The following is a 20,875-nucleotide window of genomic DNA, read 5'->3' as shown; positions in this document are numbered from 1 at the left end:
TTCCCAGTAAAGCCATTAGGAAGAGAGACTAATGTGGGAGCTACAGGGTGTACCGAACGCATGGTTTACTAGTTTATTTCAAAGCTGATAATCCAGGTGGTAAGCAGCATTGTCTTTTCAAGTACTGAAAATTAATCACTTTCTCGTATCTTTCCTTTTGATCATCAAAAGGAATGATACGCTTCTGCTTTTGCTTCGGTTTTAGTGAGCCTCTCTGTGAACATACACTTGCCTGAACTATAAAAAAATTCATCAAATGGAGCCTTTTTGTATTCTGCAACAACAACAACAAATGATTTTAAGTTATCTTATCATAGCTTCAGCTTTTAACATATTCAACAAGTCTCCAAATGCACAGGACTGTGGCCTCTTCAGCCCCTGGCTGGCAGATAAGTAGAGATACCAGGCAAGCTTCCTAAATGTGACTAACAAGGAACATGAAGAGAAGATGATACCTCTTATTCTGAATACAAAAGAGAACCTAGGAAAGAAAAATGGGGAGTTAGGAGATACATCTTTCCAAACCTCGATGTGTTCCTAGTTTTCCCTTCTTCTGAGACCCTGAGTGTTAGTTGAATGTCGGCATTGCCTATACTGATACCAAAGACCTCTGGTGTTTTCAGTGAAAGCCAGTGATCTAATTAAATGATAATTTAGGATGATATCCATAGTAATGTTCTTACTTTAAATCAAAGGCATGATAGTGTCCACAGTGTCTACCTGTATCCATATTCTAATCATTTTATTCAGATATGTCTTGATTCCCAGATAGCATTAAGCAAAGAATGCTCCAAGATAACAAACATCTGATACAGAATATGAACTTTCAGTTTCTTTATATGATAAATAAAATGATAAATAGAGGTTTGATTGTTAATTATATGACAAATAAGGAAAGTAGAAAATGAAACTTTCTCAAAGTGGAAGTCATCTCTCCCTGCTGACGTGATTACTGGTGACCATAATAAATAGATGCTCTGGAGGCTGAGACTCAGTAGGAGGGTCAGTAGAGGTGACTTCCACAATGGCAGACAAGCAGTCTCCTCCAAAAGAAGGCACTTTGGAAAGCCTTGAGAAATACCACATCAAAGAAGACATAGGCTTTGCTCTGGAACATCCACTGGTAAGAGACAGTTGGGAAATATGGGCAAATCTATTTTATTCTTATTACTCACTGAAACAAGTAAAGTTCTGCCAGGCAACTTCTACTAAATAGTTGGATAAAGTAGGGGCAAGATCACAGACAGAGTTTCAACAAGTGTGTCTCACTGTTTTTAGAACATTTTTTTTCCTAGAAATTCAGCCATGTACTTCTTACCAGCCCCAACATGGACCTTAGAGTATTGGAACAAAGAAACTATGGAAGTTCTTGATTTTTTGCAAAAGAATAATACTGTAGAGATGAGAAGTTGGCTGTCTTATGGCCAAAATTCTCAAAAAGAATTTTGAAAAGGTAGACAGTATCAATAGACCATGAGCCACAAGAACTTTGTTAGCTGTTGACTTATCACCAATGTGTACAAAATATATGACTAATTGGCTGGCTTTATGAGGTGATACATCAGATAATCTTTGTGTTGTGTTTATAATGCTTGCTGCTTACTGAGTATAAGATTCAACTGAGAACCTAAGCTCAACTACTCCTCTTCTTCCCTTCCTTTCCTTTTCCTTCCCTTCCCTTCCCTTCCTTCTTCCCTCCTCCTGTTCCTCCTTTCCCTCCACTCTTCCTCCCCCTCCTCCTCCTTATTTTTGCACGTTTTAACTTTAAAGTGCAAGATATATGGGAAAAATGCTTGTCTTGAAAACTACATGTCCCTAAATTGATTCCAAAGAATGCAGATAAATGTTGATATATCACCAACATTCTAATTATCAAACTCTTCCAGAGGAGAGAGGACAATATAGCCATGTCTTTGTGCGCAGCCCTCTCTGCCTCCTGCACAAAGAATCAGAATAAATTAATTTAAGGTGAGCTCCAGAAGGACCAGGCAGGAGAGAGGCTGCAGCCAGATAAGACACACAATTCTTGAGTCAACAGGGACAGGAACAACTCTTAACTGAACACAGCGACCCCACCTCTGGGTGAGGGGCTCCTGCAGGGGAAGGTGACATGGGATTCCACAGTGCCATCTTGTGGACGCCTGAGACAGGAGGCAAAGGCTTGGAGCCCAGTTACAGGGGCTTTCTGGGGTGGAATCCGCGCGTGTGCCTGCGCTGCTGCTCCCATTAAGCCCAGAGGCTGAAGCCAATGCAGAAGGCTGGGCTTGTGGGCGGGGCTACTGTCGTCCCCGTCCCCGGCCGTCGCTGGGCAACGCAAGCCACGCCCTGGGCCGGCACACCCCTGGTCCAGCTTTCCCAGCTGCCCCTGGGTGCCTGTCCTTTCTCACAGCTTCCATATAGAGGGATGCCACTCTTGTCGCGGTGCCACCTCATTCTCCTGCACCCCTTCATGGTGTCCCACTTCCTCAGAGTGGGTCCTGGAGACAGAAGGGCTCTCCACCTACCACCCCTGGATCCTCTATCCAAACATCTGAACAAGGGGAGGATGCTGGGGATGAGGGGCAGCGGTCTGCACCATGACACCCAAGTGGACCCAAAGCCAGCATCACTTACAGGACCACTCCTTCAAACTCAGAAGAAACCATCTAGTGCGCAAATCATCCTAGGAAAGTGAAGCAACTCAAGTAAGGCAACCTCCATGTAAATGACACTAGGAAAGGCAGAGCAGAGGATGCTTCCTGTAAGGCCAGCCCGGGCAACGCAGCCATACGGCTGTACAAACCCAAAATGACAGGATGGAAAATGATTCTTTGTATAAGTAGAAACCCTAAGCAAATGAGCAACTATACTTATATCTGAGAAACAGCTTAAAATAAAATGTAAGTAGAGGCAAAAAGGTTAGTATATAATCATCAAGGGATCAATAATTAGAAGATATAACAAGTGCCAAAATAACTAACGTTATTAAAAAAACACAGCCTTAGATATAAAGGGAAAGAGAGATGACAATATTCTAGTGTAGGAATATTGATTAACAGGGGAATTCACCCTACTTTTATCAATGGGCAGATCCTCTATATAAAAAGTCAGTTAAACTATCCTGTTTTTTTTTTCATTTTATTTTCTTATTTTTTCTTAATATTTTTAATTGTAAAGGTGATGCACAGAGATGAATGAGTCAGGTAATGAGTACATTTCCTTCTGAACAGTGTCACTCCCTCCCTATTCGCTCCCAGTTTTTCCCCTCCCACCTCTCCTCCCTCCAAAGTTGTATAGTTCATTTCCAACATGATATCTAGTGAGTATCACTGCTGACTTGGTAAAAAGGCGAAAGATTTATACTATCTGAAGAGAAACCAGAGTATAACTGCTGACTCAGTTTACCCTTTGTCCCACTGTTTTTGTGCTTCTTCTTTCCCCTCCCCAAATCAGATAAACTTTCATACAAGACAAAGGGTACAGAAATCAAAAACAGCGACAAAAGGGAATAAATCAAAGGAAAAAAAGGAAAGAAAAAAGAAAGAAGAACAAAATAAAAAAAAAGAACCACAAACAGTACAATAATAATAATAATAATAATAATAATAATAATAATAATAATAATACCTCAGACAGTCATAGAACGTTTTGGACAGAGACTCCAGAAGGCATTTTCTTTTCACCAGTACAGGGAACTTTTTCAGAATAGAGCATACAAAAAGCAAGTCTTTAAAAAAAATCCCACAACTGTGGTAATTGCAGAGACAAGAGTTAAGCAAAAAACAAAATGTTAAACAAAAAAAAATTAAAATTTCCCTTGATTATTTAAAAAGAAATTCTAAGCAGTAAAAAGGAAGTAGCAACCACAGGGAGAAAAATAGTTTGGCACCCTGAGATACTGAGGGAGTTAGTCATAGATAGCTTAAAACATGAGAGGCTGGGAAAGTGGCTCAGTGGTATAATGCTTGCCTTGCATGCATAAAGTCCTGGGTTCTATTCCTCAGGACCACATAAGCAGAAAAGGATCGAAGTGGCACTGTGGCTCAAGTGGTAGATCCTTGAGCTGAAGAGCTGAGGGACAGCATCCAGGCCCAGAGTTCAAGCCCCACAACTGGCAAAAAGGCAGGGGGTGGGGGATTAGTGATTACTTCTTTAACAAAAATCTTTCCTTAGAGATTATGAGCTAAAACCTGCCTAGTACTGTGCATCTCATACTCTACCAACTCCCTTGTCTAGAGGAAAATAGTTTGTCTTTGATTCTATTATAGTTACCAAATACCTTCTCTAGCTTAGCAGAAGTTGAATGATCCTCTGTTTTTCTTTATTTGTATATAATAGTAAGTAGAGAGTAGAGGCTCTTTGTGTTATGGATTAAATCTTGTATCTGTTAAAAGTGCTAGCTATGCTATAGAGCAACAACAAAAATGTAGGGAAAATAACACCAGTTAAAAAATTGAGCATGCTACACAGTGAAGCACAAAACAGTAGAAAGTATTTCTAGGAAGAGTACCAGAACAGAGGTGTGTGAGATCAGGGAGGAAAAAAGGTGACTGCCTGGTGACAACCTGGCTGGAAGTCTGCCTTCACTGATTAAGACTGGATATAGACCTTGAGATCTTCAAATACGTTCATATTTGAACTTTGTGTCACCTTGCTTTATAGTTTATTTATGATAGTAACTTTATTTTGAAGCTTGAAGCCTCATCCATATTGATTTGTTAAACCTTCCATTTGCACTGTCATTTTTACAACTTCGGAGACACACCCTCAAGTAGATTATAATGGGAGAGGCATAAGGCAGGATAAACTCTCTATTTAGAACATTATATAAACTGAGCCTGGTGTTTTTATTTATTGCAAAGAAACAACTTTTGAGGCCATTACAAGAATTAAATAAGTAGTATCATATATGACATTATTGAGTAGAATGACTAATCCACTAGTGATAAACCAGTCTTTTAAACCCTAGGCCCAGGAGTCTCAGGTTGGGTGTAGCTACTCAGCCCCACATGCCAAATAAAGAGACATAGTGAAAGGATGAGAAAGGAGATTCATTACATGGCAGTCACCTACTTCAGTAAGTCTGCCATCTTCTGAGGTACAGGCATTAACTTCAAGTTAAATAGGGAGAATTGGGGGTAAGAGATGAGGACAGTGTGCATAGTTAAAGTAGTAAATCACAGATATAATTTGGAACTTGACAAATATCTCCATCTTTGTTGTTAGAGGAGTTTTAGCAAATTGCTATCACTTTACTATTGGGACAAGTTGCCTGGCAGGTGATCTCCTGAGTTTTTGGCAGTTTCCTTTTGGTCAGTTTCCTTTCTTCACAATATACTTATCAGTGGACCCTCTCTTTCCTAGAATCCAAGGTAAGTGCAAAGGGACTTGAACAGAGAGTAGATCAGATCAAAGGGCATGGATATGAAGTTGGGGGGCTTTTAGTTCAAGGACCCCTTAAAAGCACCTTTTAGCCTGCCTCTTACAGTGATATTTTATACATTCTTGTTTTTTTCTACTTAAAGAACTGAAAATTTAGCTAAGAAAGAGTAGCAGATAACAAATCATCTAAGAGTGGGGCTTATCATGGAGGGGACTGGTATTAGATGGAGTAGTAAGCAAGGTTTTTGTGAAACTTTGAGTAGACATTTGAAATAGGTATAATTCCATGCCTGAAGAGAGAAGAAATGAAGCAGAGACAATCTGAGGCGGCAAAGCATGGCTGGTGGGTGGAGACGGGTGTTGTACAACCAATGTTGCATAAAATGGAGCTAAAGGCAAGGAGAGCTGTCAGTGGAAAGCCAATCCTATTTTATAGTAATTTCCTATTTTACAGTAAAATACTTTTGACCGTAATCAAATCAAAGCTCTGTGTATGTTTTTTTTTCAAGGAAGAGCTACCTGATGAGTATGATGCCTGGATATTCATTGGTAAAAATCTTCCCACACTCATTGAGAATGGTCACCTTCGAGCAGAGGTTGAGAAGGTTTGCTATAATTATTTTGTCTTCCTGTTAAATTTCTTAACTTTTTTTTAATCTTTGCTTTTGAAACCTGAAGCACCACCCAAACTGATTTCCATGAAATCTTGCTTCATTTGTTCTTAGCTACCAATGCTCAGTGTGGATGGTCTACAAGGACACAAGTTGCAGCGCCTGGCACATCTGGTTCTTGGCTGCATCACCATGGGATATGTGTGGGGTAAAGGGGACGGAGATATCAAAAAGGTTTGAACATTTCTTGATGTTGGTCTCACAGTGGGTTCTCATTTCTGTTAGAATGATATTCAGTATAGAGGTAACATAAACAATTTATGTGGGGCTAGTATAGCTCAGTGGCAGAGTTCTTGCTTAGCATGTAGAAGGCCCTGGATTTATCTTCAGCACTATGAAGAAAGGCTTAAACATTTTCAGTACTGTAACTTCAATCTTAAAGCTTGAGCAAAAGAATAGACAGGGAAAGAATACAAGCATTTACTGACTTAGCATGCCACTGCTATCATTATTTTATTTTAGTCTTCTACTTGGATTATTCCTATCCTGTGACTTTAACTTAAACCTATCATGAAATTTTTTGTTGTTACTAGGCAATCATCCTAGTCATTTGAAATAGCTGTATCCTTTTTCATTAAATTTCTGAACTTTAGTTTAATTACTGTCTCTTTTACTGATAAATGTTTTGTGTCATAATATTTCTCATAATATTTCTTTAGTTTAATTACTGTATCTTCTACTGATAAATATTTTGTGTCATAATATTTCTACAGTGATACCTTTGAATAGCTCTTTTAGTTTATGCTCAAGCATTTGCATCTATCAACACAGAGGAATAGATGGCTTCATGTTTTACAGAATCAAATAATTAATTTCAAAACATATGTTTATATGAATATACATATTAGTCATGCTCTTGTTTTCTATAAAAGTAGTAGTTATGAGAACATAACCATTACAAATCAGCCTTAATAGCAATTTAACTGTAAATCTAAGCAAATGATGTTCCCAGTGACTCTTCTAAGGGTTTAGTGCAGGACAAATGAAGATAAGGAAGAAAAAGAGAGAAAATGAGAGGCAGAAGAATTAAAATAAAAGATATAGTTGCCAACATCTGCTCATTATCTATCCAGCATTACAATGGAAGTCCTGTCTTACTCAAATTGATTCTGCCAGTGCAAATACAGGCAATTTGACCCTCAGATAAACATTTTTAGTACACATATGACATGATAAAATTTATTGGCTTTCTACATCTTACTGACAACCATAATCACATGAAACCAAAGCAGTTTCAAATCACGAAGGAATAAAGCACATTATAGCAGCACCTTCTACCATTTAATAAAATCTTCCTTTTGGAGAAAGGCAATTTGCATGCTTTTCGTAGTTGCTTATCTTTTCACACCCTGCTTAAAGACAAATACAACATAATCCACCAGTAAGATAAGTTATAGAGAAAAGAGGAAGAAACTAAGAGGAAAAACTCCTGTCTTATAATATGAATGTATTCATTACCTTTCATTTCTTTATAGACTATTTGTAATCACCAAACTGCCACATTTGTTCTACTGTTACAATCTAGCTTAAATGTTACTTAACTACACTATCTCACTAGACTTGCTAGAAATGTGTTTTACCAAATTGTGCATATACTGGGGGTCAGGGGTGGTAGATCGAAACTGGAGGCTCTCTGAGCAGTGTTTCTGGGGACTTCAATGGTAGTGAGTGTTATCACAAAATGTAGAGGCAATGTGGACCAGAAAAGAGGGAAAACAGAAGCACTTGTCATGGAGGCTATACTATACACAGCATTGCTAAAAATAATAGATTTGTCAGACTAGATGCCACAATTGTGAAAGAAAGGATGAAATTTGTTTTTTTTAATTGATTGTGTTTTTGTATACTACGTCATTCTGTAGGAGGTGGCAATGAAAAATACAAGAGGAATTTAAAGGGAGGAATTTACACCAGGCACATTTTGTTTGAGAAAGGACAACAAATTAGCCATTGTGTTTCATAGCAGGAATGCCTAGAACAAAGATGTATTAGAACATTTCCTGTCCTTTTTCCAAGTCAGAATTACTCAATGGTGTGAAACTGCAGCTCCACCACCTACCACTGAAATTAGCCATCACCTCCCTCTTCTTCCCTTGCTTAGATGTATTTCAGCTACAGGCTCCTGGTGATGGTGTGTGATTACACCAACCACTACAAGGGCCCAATGAGGTCAAAGTCAAGTGATGGTTAATTGGTGAAGTCAAACACATGGAGAATAAAATGTTAGCTGTGTAACCCATGGAGCTGTTTGTTGAACATGCTCTTTCATAGTATGAAACTAACAGGCTGGAAGAGCTGTGAATCAGACTCTTTTCCTACTGTATCAGTTAGCTTTCTCATCTCTGTGACAAGACATCTGAGGGAGACCACATAAGAAAGGAAGGACTTATCTGGCTCATGGTTTCAAAGGCTTCAATCCACGAACATCGTCTCACATGCTTAGGCAGAACATCATGGCAGCAGGCAAAGATGGTGGAGGAGATCTTCAACCTCATTACAGCCAGGAAGGTGAGAGAAGGCCTACACTAGAGGGCTTTGTCCCTCCCCTTTTCTTCCAACAGTCAAAGGGTTGGTGCTGCTGATACTCAGAGAGACTCTTTCCCTCTTAGCTAATCCTCTCTGGAAACACCTCACAGACATAGCCAGGAGTGAGTTTACTAACCTCCTATGTGCTGCCAAGTCCTATGAAGTTGACAATCAAGATTAACCACTACATTATCCAGTTAAAGGGAGTAGAAGACAGCTATAGGACTGTCTAGGAGGGGCACATCGTTTTTACTAAATGGCTGATGACAGAATTTTGCTAGAAATAGAAGCATTATGAGGAAGAAAGGGCTTATCTGTGATTTCAGTTCCAAACCCAATAGTTGGGAAATCTCCATATCTTCTCTGTGTAAAGGTGAATGAGCACAAGAGCTGAGAAAGCTAAGAATGCCATTCCACAACATGCATTTCCACACTGAAATCCCCAGTGAGGGAAAAAGTCTCCCTCTTCCAGACACAGGCATGTCTTTGAGCTCAAGCATCGGTGTGGTTGTCAGGGAAGTTTCCCCATATACATATACACATCATCATCAGCTTCACTGAGCTTCAAGGATATCAATTTGTTTATACTTCCAGCGAAATCTCACATTTTTTTCTTTTGTGCTGCTTAGGGCCCAGGATCTCTCCCTTAGCTTTTTCACTCAACAATGGTGCTATACCATTTGAGCCACAGCTCCACTTTCAGCTTTTTGGTGTTTGAGATAAGAGTCTCATGAACTTTCCTGTCTAGCATGGCTTCAAGTGTCTTCCTCTAATCTCAACTTCTTGAGTAGCTAGGATTACAGATGTGAGCAACCAGTGTTGGGCAACACAGGTCTTAAATACAAAACCCAAAATCTATAGGCATCTTTGAGACAACCAAATTTTATCTTTTTTATTTGTCAGTGGATAATGTGGTGACTTCAATGGAGGAAGTTCCCTACAAATATTCCCAGGCTGAATGGAGGAAGGAGGGAAAATAGCTTACAAGGTCATTAGAAAGTGAAAAGAACAGGGTTGAGCTGGGAAAGTGGTAGAGCGCTTGCCTTACATGCATGAGGCCCCAGGTTCAATTCCTCAGCACCACATAAGCAAAAAGAAAAAAAGCTGGAAGTGGCGCTGTGGCTCAAGTGGTAGAGCGCTAGCCTTGAGCTGAAGAGCTGAGGGACAGCGCCCAGGCCCAGAGTTCAGGCCCCACAACCGGACCAAAAAAAAAAAAAAAAAAGAACAGGGTTTTATATTCTCTCTTGGGACAAATTGTGGCTATATCGATCTAAATCCAAAACATAAGCATTTGAAAATTTCCAGGGTTAATAATGGAAAGTAGAATGTGTTTGGAGTCCAAGCACCATCATATTAACTACGAATGTGAGCAGGAGAGGGAAGACAAGGTAAGGTGATGCAACGATTCAAAGTGAGCACTGTACTCCATAGGTCCTGCCAAGAAACATTGCTGTTCCATACTGCAAACTCTCTGAGAGTCTGGGGCTGCCACCCATTCTGGTTTATGCTGACTGTGTGCTGGCAAACTGGAAGAAAAAGGATCCCAGAGGGTAAGTTCAGTGTTAATAGAACAGGAGTTGGGATGTATATCATCAAAAGCTAGTTGTAAAATTGGGTTCTTTTAAAATTTTTATTTATTTTTTATTGTGAAAATACTGTACAGAGGGGTTACAATTACATGGGCAAGATAATGAGTACATTTCTTATCAAGCATTTGTGGCTCATGTCTGTAATCTTAGCTACTAAGGAATCTGGGATCTAGTGGATTACTGTTCAAACCAGCCTTCGAAGAAAAGACTCTACCTCGAATTAAATAGCAAAAAGACCAAGAAAGCATGGCCCAAATGGTAGAGTGCCAGCCCAGAAAGCAAGTTGAGCATGAGGCCCTGAGCTCACACTCTGAGATTAGCAAAACAAACAAACAAACAAATAAATAAATATAGTTTTATATTAACTTAATTTTTGCCAGCACAGCTTTGTGGGGGTTGGAAATTGTTTTTAGACTGTTATATCTGTATTTACAGATACATTGTACATGAGTGAGACAGTCATATAGTCAGCATACAGGATAAACAGAGATCCTGTGTATTCAGTATGCTTTTGAGGATTACATATATACCATATGAAAGAACCACCCTAGCAAGATATATATATATATATATATATATATATATATGTGTGTGTGTGTGTGTGTGTGTGTGTGTATGTATATATTCATTTATCTTTTCTAACCAATTCCCTTCTCTATACTATGCAAATATACCCTACTTTGACTTAACAAAATTAGCTGATTTTATATAAAAATTAGATATTGTTTTTAGACATGGTTTCACCATATAGACCAGGCTAATCTCCAACTTGCTATGCATTGCAGGCTGGTCTGAACCTTGTGATCTTACTGCCTTGGGCTCCTGAGTTTTAGCATTACAAGAATGTGCTATGATGCCCAGCTAGTTGATTTTGTTATTCAATTTCACATTAATAAAGCCAGAGAGCAGACATCCTTGTGTTTGACTTCATTTGACTAGCATGTTTTGTGAACTTTCACAAATTTGGTATTTAAGTGACCAGTTCCACTGAAGTGAGTACATCTTCAGCAGGATAGGCAGCAACATTTAGCTTTCAGAGCTACCAGCCCAAAATTTTTGTAGGGATGGGACCTGCTGCAGCATAGGTATGAGAGAGAGACTTACAGTGCCCAGTAGCCCCAAGGTGTACCTATAAGGGGTGTTCTTCACAGTAGCACCAAAAAGCGAAAGGATTTGACAAAGAAAGTGTCTTAATAGCAACAAGAGTCTGGAATATGTATCTTCTTCGCATAGTATTCCAAAGCAAACAGAAATATTTGAAAGCATTCTTTTCTGCTTTACCTACATTTTATTGCCGGTAGCTCATAGTAAGTAGTATTTAGTCTAATAACAATAATTTAAGCTAATCTGAAAATTGGTTTTCTTTTCTTTCTTTCTTCCAATTGCTCACCACTTCCTGGATGCTTTCATAAGGCCCATGACTTATGAGTAAGTATGTGCTTCTTCTTTTATTCTAAGATTTTTTTTGATATTCACAGTGAATATACATTGCATTTTTAAATGTTAGAATTCACATGAAAACTAATTTAGGTAATTATTTGAAGGAAAAATAATCCAAGCTCTTAATTTAGGACTAGCAAATGTCTTAATAACAATTAGTATGCCTGACTTGCATGTATTTGATAGTTATATACAAGTGAGATTTGCATGTTATGTATATAATTTACATGCTAAGTATGTAATCAATACACATACATACAAAACATTTTGTATATATGATATAGGACCTCTGTGCCAGAACTAGGCAACAATATAGCTGCTAGAAAAACTAAGTATGGCAGGTGTAATCCTGGCCAGGTGACAGTAGAATAAAAAAGAGGAAAGGAATACATGAAGATTAAGAAGAAGAGTAAAGTGCTAGGGACTCTAATCAAGTAAGAAGTTAAAGGCAAGAATCCCTGAGCAATTTATCAGAGTTGAGCCGCCAGAGAAGGAATTAGCTAGAAGATGAAAAATGCTGGGGCTGTTTACAGGAGAGAAAACAACAATTGTGATAGCTTTGGAGTAACAAAAGTTTTGGTGCATCATTAGTGCTGAAGTTGAGTTAGTGCCACTGAAAATGACAAATGATGATAATAGAAGGAGACAAGAATGAAGAAACGATTTATAAAAATGGTTGTATAGGGCCTTTTTGTCTATGATCAGGAATTAAAAAATCTTTGAGATTTTTCAGCATCAGGTTGGTGCCATCAGTCCTGAGTTAGAGACGAGAGAAAGAGCATGCAGGCAGTGCCACGTGACTGACCTTAGCTAGGGCCACACAGCGAAGACAAAACAGGAGTGGAAGATTTGGGGCTTCGGAACTCCAAATTTAACTATATACAAACTCCACAGTTTGATAGGTTCTGAGGCAATATTTGCATCCACGCCAGAACTTCAATGCAAAAGAATAATGGGGTCCAAACAGTTTTATAAATTTCCAAGTCAATTCCTTGGTAAAGCAGAGAAACCATTGAGAAAACAGGGTTGCAAATAAAGATAAAAATGTGAATAGATTTCTTTAAACAACCACAAAACTATCTCTTAAAACTACCTCAAATTTTCCTCTCTCAACGTGGAGTAAATGTCTATGATAATATACATGCTTGTGAAGAAGTTAATGAAATGATAGAAACAGACCTATTGGGGGGAATTTGCCAAGTTCATTAATACATTTCCAAGTTTACTGAATATGGTCTTAAACCATGGGCTAATATGACTGACTCTTAATATGCTCACATATGTAGAAGCAACAGTGACTAGCCATACCATTATTTCAAAATTATTATTTATTTATTTTTTTATTGTGAAAATACTGTACAGAGGGGTTTCAATTACATGGGCAAGATAATGAGTACATTTCTTATCAAGCATTGTAGCCTCCTCCTTTGTTTCCCCTTCCCATCCTCCCCCCACCCCCCACCCAATCTTCCCCGCTCCCCCCGCTCACCAAAGTTGTAAAGTTAGTTTTTGACATAACGACTTGTACATCTCATTGTTGCAATGGGTCCACCTGTATTCCTATTTAAACGATTTGTTTTTCCACTTCCCCTCAACAAATTATACTGACATCAAACACAGTGAAAACAGGGATTATACTGTGGGAGAGGGACATACAAAGAAATAATCTTATAAATGTGTTAGAAACAAATGCATGAAAGAAAAAAAACATTTGAATACATATCTTAGGGTTCATTTTCCTAACATCACCTTATCTGACCTTTTCTGCTTGACTCAGACATATACTAGATATTGCAAATAAGGGAAACCATGGGACCTATGTTTCTTTGGGTGTGGCTTACTTCACTTAATTATTTGAAAATAAGATAGTATAAACAAAATGCTTGAGGGTTCTTTACAAATAAATGATTTGCCAAGTGTTTTCCCTATTTGAATTTTCTTAGGAACATGGACATTTTGTTTGGATTTCCTGGTGGGGACTGCAGCAAAGGTTTCTTCCTGGTTTCTCTTCTGGTGGAAATAGCAGCTTCTCCTGCAATCAAAGTATGTCCACTCACTCTTGGATTTTTTCTGTGTATTCATATCAGCAGACCAATCTCTTAGCAACTAGCATGAATGGACTCTCTTTTTTTTTTTTTTTTTTTGGGTCCAGTCGTGGGGCCTGAACTCTGGGCCTGTGTGCTGTCCCTCAGCTCTTCAGCTCAAGGCTAGCGCTCTACCACTTGAGCCACAGCGCCACTTCCGGCTTTTTTCTTTTTGCTTATGTGGTGCTGAGGAATCGAACCCAGGGCCTCAGGCATGCAAGGCAAGCGCTCTACCACTGAGACACCTTCCCAGCCCCCTGAATGGACTCTCTTGATTAAATGAAAGCATGAGATTATTTATGTGGAGGTCATGGACCATTGAATGTAAACATTTTGTTTTATATGCATCTATTTGATTTGTTGTGTCACCTAAAATATAAATCTAGGAGCCAGACATTTTGAATCAAATTTTAAACTCCTATGAGAAACAAAAGCTTTGATGCAATTTGTCATTAATATATAGTGGCATAAACCAATGTCTTTTAGAAATGGAAAGGGAAACTTTTTTTTTACTTTTATGAAAGTTTATTGACATGTTCAGATTTTTTTCCACCTTAGTTTTACATTAGCAATATATTACATGTACCACAAGGGGGGTTCACTGTGAAAATTCCATGCATGCCTGCAATGTAATTTGAACAAGTTCACCTGTTCACTATATTCCCATATGCCCTTACCCAGCCTTTTGAAATCAGTGCTTGGTAGGTTTCATAATGCTCTGTGAATATACTTCTCCTCCTCCTCTTCCTCTTCCTCCTCCTCTTTATTCTCATCTCACTATCCTTTCCTTTTCCTCTCGCACTGATGACCCACAGATAAATTCCCCTCTACATTCAAGTCATCCCATTACCATCATTATTTTGGGTCTGGATTCCAAAAATTAGCAAAATCTTGCACTATGTGGATTTTTTTTTAACTTGACTGACCTCATTTAACATGATGGTCTCAACTTCCATCCCCTCTCTGAGAGTTTCATTTTGCATTATAGCTACGTAACAATTTATTGTACATACACACACACATAATCCATTAACTCTATGTGTGTACATAGTACAAAAAATTAAACCATGGCACTATAGAATAATTTGAAGTTTAATATTATGGTATCTCTAGTGTTGCAATTTTATTCAGAATTATTAGGGTTACTTGGAGGGCCTTTTATGCTTCCATATGAACTTTAGGACCAAGTCTGTGGGGTTTTTGTTTTGTTTTGTTTTCTTTTACAAAGAATGACACTGGGTTTCGATGAGTATTGCACTGAATCTGTTCTTGGCAGTATGGTCATTTTCATGATGTTAATCTTCATTCTCATGATATTGATTCTACCAATCCATGAACATAGGAAATGTTTCCATCTTATTATGTCTTCTTCAGCTTCTTTCTTCAAGGTTTTCTAGTTTGCATTGTACAGGTCTTTCACCTCATTGGCTAAGTTTTTACAATTATTTTCTTTTGAGCCTGTTCTGAATAGAATGGGATTGTTTTCCAGATTTCTTTCTTAACCTGTTCATGGATACTGTAAAGAAAACCTACTGAGTTTTGTATGTTAACTTCATATCTTGCTATGTTGCTAGGATATGAGATATTGTAGATCAGAAAAGACTTTTTATAATCCTTAGGATGTTTTAAGAATAAAATAATATCATCAACAAACAGTAATGATTTCATTTCTTCCTTCCCTGTATGACTTCCTTTTATTTCATTTTTTTGTCTGATTACTTTGTCTAGAAACTCTAGTACTATATCGAATACGAATAGGAAAGTAGATACCTTTACTTATTCCTAATGATACTGGATACAGGCTTCTTATATATAGGTCTTATTATGTTAAGATTCATTCCTTTTATTGCTGGTTTCTTCATTGCTTTAATAATGAGAGATTGCTGGATATTGTCAAAGGCCTTTTCTGCATCAATTATCTGCACCATGATCTTTTTTGTCCTATATTCTGTTTATATGCTGTATTACATTTATGATTTACATATGTTGAACTATCCTTCCCTGGAATGAAACCAATTTGATTATCATGTATGATGTTTTCTTAATTATATATTTTTATTGTTAAGTAGTTGTACAAAGGAGCTACCATTGTTGCTAGTTATAAATTTGTTTAAACAATATATATACTTTGGGTTCAGTTTTTGTAAGCCAAATGAATCTAGAAATATATCAAGTAATGGAAACATAAATTTAATTTGCCAATCTGCAAAGATGATAAAAGTTTAAATTGTGTCAATGTTTGGTGCTTGAAGTTCGTATGCATTTGGCTTTGGTTTTTTTCCTTTTTCAGGAAATTCCCAAGATAATCAAGGCTGTGATATGTGAGGACCAGGAGACCTCAAAAATGGCACTGCTACATATATGTTCCTGTCTGAAAGAAGCCCGCAAAGTATTTGAGGAAATCCGCAGTAAGTATCTTCTGAAGAATATTCTAGGCTAATTGTTAACATTTCTAGTTGACTGAGGTGAAGGGTTGTGGAGAAAAAGAGAAGCAACAAGTAGCTATCACTGAGTACAGATGTTTCTACTTGGTCTGTTTTATCTATTTTATTTTTGTTATCTATTTATTTTTGTTTTATCTATCTGAGATTTGTAGATTGGGACGTCAGTCAGTGAGATGAAGTAAAATGACTTCTTAAGGCTTTCTAGGTAGTGAACAGCAAAGACAGGATTACAAGGAGACCTATGTAACTCTAAAGAGTTTCCTACCTGCTATTATAAATCAAGTAGAGACCTTCAAAACATGAAAGCAGTGTTAAGTGCTGAAAAACAGCTCCTGTTTGAAGAGCTTCCAGTAAGCCCTGCTTTTTCACTATCTCACTAATAAACAGAGAAAACCAACTGAGCTTAAAAATCAGCAAAATCAGAAGCTTGAAAGTATAAAATCTGAAAACACCAGATAAACAGTGATTTGCAAAACAAAATTTGCCCTATTGGACAGACAATAAATAGGTTATAGGTGTGTTCAGTATGATTAAGGACTGGACCATGGCAGAGACAGATCTTCAAATCAAATGATAGTGGGCTGTGGCTCTAGGCAGTTTTTCACAGTTTCTTGAACTCCCTAGGTAACTCTGCTATCATTCAATTAATCATTTATATTTTTGCAGAATATGTGGATGCCAATCAATTTTTCAATGTTCTACGCATATATTTGTCTGGGTATGTACTTTTATGCTTGAATTTTTTTCTTTTATCTAACAGTAGGAACACACCAAAGTTCCATTGGTGCCTGCCACAATATTAATCTTGCGTGTCACCTTCTGTTACCTTTACTGAAAGATTTTATATCTGATTTTTCTTCTTTTCTGGTCCAGCTGGCAAGGCAATCCCAAGCTGTCAGATGGTCTGCTGTATGAAGGGGTTTGGGACACCCCCAAAAAGTTTGCAGGGGGAAGTGCAGCCCAAAGCAGCATCTTTCAGAGTCTTGATGTCCTTCTGGGAGTAGAGCAGAGTGCCAGTGGAGGTAGGTGTGAAATGACAAATATTAATCATCTATCACACAAATATGACTCTGTGTGTGTGTGTGTGTGTGTGTGTGTGTGTGTGTGTGTGTGTGTGTGTGTGTGTGTGTGTGTGTGTGTGTGTGTGTGCTGGTCCTGGGGCTTAAATTTAGAGCCTAGCACAGTTTCTGAGCTTTTTTGCTCAAGGAAGGCTAGGACTCTACCACTTGAGATACAGTTTCTAACTCTGCATTTTTGGTAGTTAATTGGAGATGAGAGTCTCATGGACTTTCCTGCCCAGGCTAGCTTCGAACCAGGATCCTCAAACCTCAGTCTCCTGAGTAACTAGGATTACAAGTATGAACTACTGATGCTTAGCCATGACAGACTCTTAGGATTTCATTGGTACTCATTTCTGGTTGTCAGTCAAGTAGGGACTACATAGCTCTCATTCATAAAAAGAGGGTGGGAAACTCCTTGTTAATCAACTAGAAAAGCAAAATCCCAAACCTGAGTTCATTACCCTCTTGAACTTGAGACTTTGCTAAGTAGCAAGATGTTCTGGGAAAGGCATCTTATGTTATGAGCATGTAGAGTCAGGCATAGAAAGTTGCCTGTAGATGAAACACAACCATGGACAGAAGTCTGAGGCAGAGACCTCAGAAACAGCCACCCAGCTAGCCCAGTGGCACAGGGTCATTGAGACACACAACAGAGGGGAAGATGAACCATGCTTCTTATATGCTTTCTAGAGGCTTCAGTGATGAAGAAAAAGAATGTTTTTTCTTTACGTTTTAAGTTTCTATTGAACAAACCAAGAGGAAAGCCCTTGGCTAGGAGAAAACATTTTTTCTTTCTTTTTTTTTTTTTGGAGAAAACATTTTTTTCTTAATCTGGGCACAGTTCAAAGCAATTCTGGTTACTCAGGAGGCTGAGATCATTGGAGTCTTATCTCCAATTAAAAAGTTGGAAGTGGAGCTGTGGCTCAAGTGACAGAATGCTAACCTTGGGCAAAAAGCTCAGTGACAATGCCCAGGCCCTAAGTTCAAGCCCTAGGATTAGTGTGCATATGTGCACAAATGTGAGCACGCACACATACATACAGACATACACATGTGATCCTTTAAGTTTTCTTAAGCTTAGTGTCATCATCATCTGCCAATCCTGTCTGTACTTTGATCTCTTGGCAGAAGTCAATACGAAAGATAATAAGAAAAACAGCACAAGCCAAGATTCTTATGATTAAAAATGAGTTTTCTGGGAAAGAGTGAGAGAAGGGGTGACATTGTCCTAAAAGAAATGTATCTGACTTTTGGACCTATCTTATGTAGCTGTAACCCCTCTGTGTATCACCTTCACAATCAAAATTAAAATTGTTTAAATGAGTTTTGTTCATTCTACTTTCAAGAATAACAGTAGATTTTAATAACTGCCATTGCTAGTAGAAGACAAATAGCTATTTAGTCTTCATGTATGGTGATTTTACCCTCAGAGCTTCTGTTATGGATGGGGGATAATGATTCCCCAAGGAAGCCAGGGCTGCTCTGTTTCTCACCTTTGTCTTGTTGCCTTAGAATCTGCTGATAAGTTTCTCCAGGAAATGAGAACATATATGCCACCAGCTCACCAGGCCTTCCTGCACAACTTAGAGAATTGCCCATCACTCCGGAAGTTCGTCATCTCAAGCCACAATGCTGACTTGCAAGAAGCATATAATAGCTGTGTGCAAGCTCTGGTCTCCCTGAGGAGTTATCATCTGACCATAGTTGAGAAGTACATTCTAACTCCTGCACGTGATCAGGCCAAGAAAGGCAATGCATCCAAGGAGTCACCAGACTCAGAAAACAAAGGGACAGGAGGCACTGACCTCAAGAATTTCCTAATGGCTGTGAGAAATACAACCCAGAAAGCCTTACTGAAGGAAGATTAATGTAATCCTAGCATGAGTACATTTAGGAGTGAGATGTGGCTCAAGAGGTAGAGCACCAAGAAAACATGAGTGCAAATCCCCAAAATCAAAACAAAGTTTGCTCATTGCACAGAATTCTTTTCATTGATCATTGGAGCAGACAAATGAATGATCAGTTGCTAACTTCTCACTTCATGTAAGAAAATAATAAAATTTATATTTATGAACAGATTGAAAATTAATATAAAAATATAATGATAAAATTCAGTAAATAAAAATTAATATAAGATTAAATAAATCTTGCTTAATTTTTGTTTCAATTTCAACTACATTAAATAGTTTTGCAGGTGAGATCTAAAGTGTTACCTGTTCCACGGGTCAGCAGATTTCTGTACTTTTAAATGTTAATACTAGTTTTTGTTCATAATGACCTATTAACATATATTATCATTACATAGTACACTTTAGGATGCTAGAGACACTCTGTAATCTTTAACCTTCCATTCTAGTTATAGTTGATAGTTCTCAGGTATCTGCTAGTTATACTGGCCTTTGGCTGTTATCTCAGGTTTTGGGATTGAAATAAGAGGATCTGCAAGTTCCAGGCCAGCCTGAGATAGACACCATCTCAAAATGAGAAACAAAGATAAAGCAAACAAAAAATAAATATCAATTGAATGTATAAAAGAATGCATGAGGGGCTGGGAAGGTGGCTCAGTGGTAGAGCGCTTGCCTTGTATGCATGAGGTCCTGGGTTCGATTCCCCAGCACCACATAAGCAAAAAGAAAAAAAGTCGGAAGTGGCGCTGTGGGTCAAGTGGTAGAGTGCTAGCCTTGAGCTGAAGAGCTGAGGGACAGCGCTCAGGCCCAGAGTTCAGGCCCCATGACTGGACCATCCCCCCGCAAAAAAAGAATGCATGAGAATATGAATACTTCAATCAGGACTAAGAAGCAGAGGTCACCTTTGAAATATAATTTCTCCCAAAATAGCAAGTTCACTGGGCACTCATACTCTTAGCATAAATTTATTTAATAATGAAATCATGGAATTTCAGGGTCTAAGGAAAGCTTAACAATCACTTGAGCTAAACATTTTATTTCAGAAATGACAACGCTGGGGCTCATAAGAGTGCAGTAAGTGTAATGAATCATACAATGACAGAGGGGAGGAAAAATGAGTTTTTAGACAACAAATATTTTTCACTTTACTTGAAACAGACTAGACTACAGGGAAAGCAATTTGGAAAGGGAGGCAGGAAATGAAATAATTTGGCAGGAACCCATCAGGAAGCACATGGTTACCCAGAAATCAGGTATAAGAAAGACTAAAAACACACAGTGGAATTAGAAAGCACTTTGAATTTATGAAACCTTTAATAATGGGTCCCTTTAGTAATGAGCTTTGTGAGTGGCATTTAAGATAACACTGGCCAGGCATGGTGGCACACACCTGTAAATTCCAGCACTCAGTAATCTAGAGTTCCTCTCCATTCTGGGTTTCATTGTGAGACTGTATCTTAAAAAGCAAAGCAAAACAAAGATAACACTGGGCAAGCCAAGAAGAAGGAAGAGGTTTACTTTGGCTCACAGAGCTGGTCCACTGACTCTGGCAGAGTCTTGAGAGGTCATCTTGAAGGGCATATGTGAGTGCTGCTGGTCTCATTCCCTCTTCCTTTAAAACCACAAGATTTGGGGCTGGGAAGGTGGCTCAGTGGTAGAGCGCTTGCCTTGCATGCCTGAGGCCCTGGGTTCGATTCCTCAGCACCACATAAGCAAAAAGAAAAAAGCCAGAAGTGGCACTGTGGCTCAGTGGTAGAGCGCTTGCCTTGCATGCATGAGGCCCTAGGTTCAA

The 20,875-nt window shown here is 38.4% G+C and overlaps 1 protein-coding gene across 1 annotated transcript; it reads left to right on the top strand.

Annotated features, from left to right (window-relative positions):
• The first annotated feature begins 1,006 nt into the window (after nucleotides 1-1,006).
• On the top strand, nucleotides 1,007-19,296 carry Ido1 (indoleamine 2,3-dioxygenase 1). Its single transcript, XM_070016121.1, has 10 exons — nucleotides 1,007-1,123; nucleotides 5,871-5,966; nucleotides 6,087-6,206; nucleotides 9,990-10,108; nucleotides 11,561-11,575; nucleotides 13,531-13,630; nucleotides 15,962-16,079; nucleotides 16,782-16,833; nucleotides 16,989-17,137; nucleotides 18,689-19,296. Exons 1-10 carry the CDS (start codon nucleotides 1,025-1,027, stop codon nucleotides 19,042-19,044), a joined length of 1,224 nt encoding a protein of 407 aa, XP_069872222.1. The 5' UTR covers nucleotides 1,007-1,024; the 3' UTR covers nucleotides 19,045-19,296.
• The last annotated feature ends 1,579 nt before the right edge of the window (nucleotides 19,297-20,875 follow it).

The sequence above is a fragment of the Dipodomys merriami genome, unplaced genomic scaffold, assembly GCF_024711535.1.
Source record: "Dipodomys merriami isolate MVZ:Mamm:240054 unplaced genomic scaffold, mDipMer1.0.p SCAF_12, whole genome shotgun sequence".
In the NCBI taxonomy this organism is placed as follows: Eukaryota; Metazoa; Chordata; class Mammalia; order Rodentia; family Heteromyidae; genus Dipodomys; species Dipodomys merriami.
This window is presented reverse-complemented; position numbering and strand designations above follow the sequence as displayed.

Bases quoted from the DNA above. Each gene is read 5' to 3' on its own strand.
- Ido1 (XM_070016121.1), top strand. From the start codon at position 1,025: ATGGCAGACAAGCAGTCTCCTCCAAAAGAAGGCACTTTGGAAAGCCTT. The intron at 1,124-5,870 runs GTAAGAGACAGT...TTTTTTTTCAAG, and splicing joins TTGCTCTGGAACATCCACTG to GAAGAGCTACCTGATGAGTA. The intron at 16,080-16,781 runs GTAAGTATCTTC...ATATTTTTGCAG, and splicing joins AGTATTTGAGGAAATCCGCA to AATATGTGGATGCCAATCAA.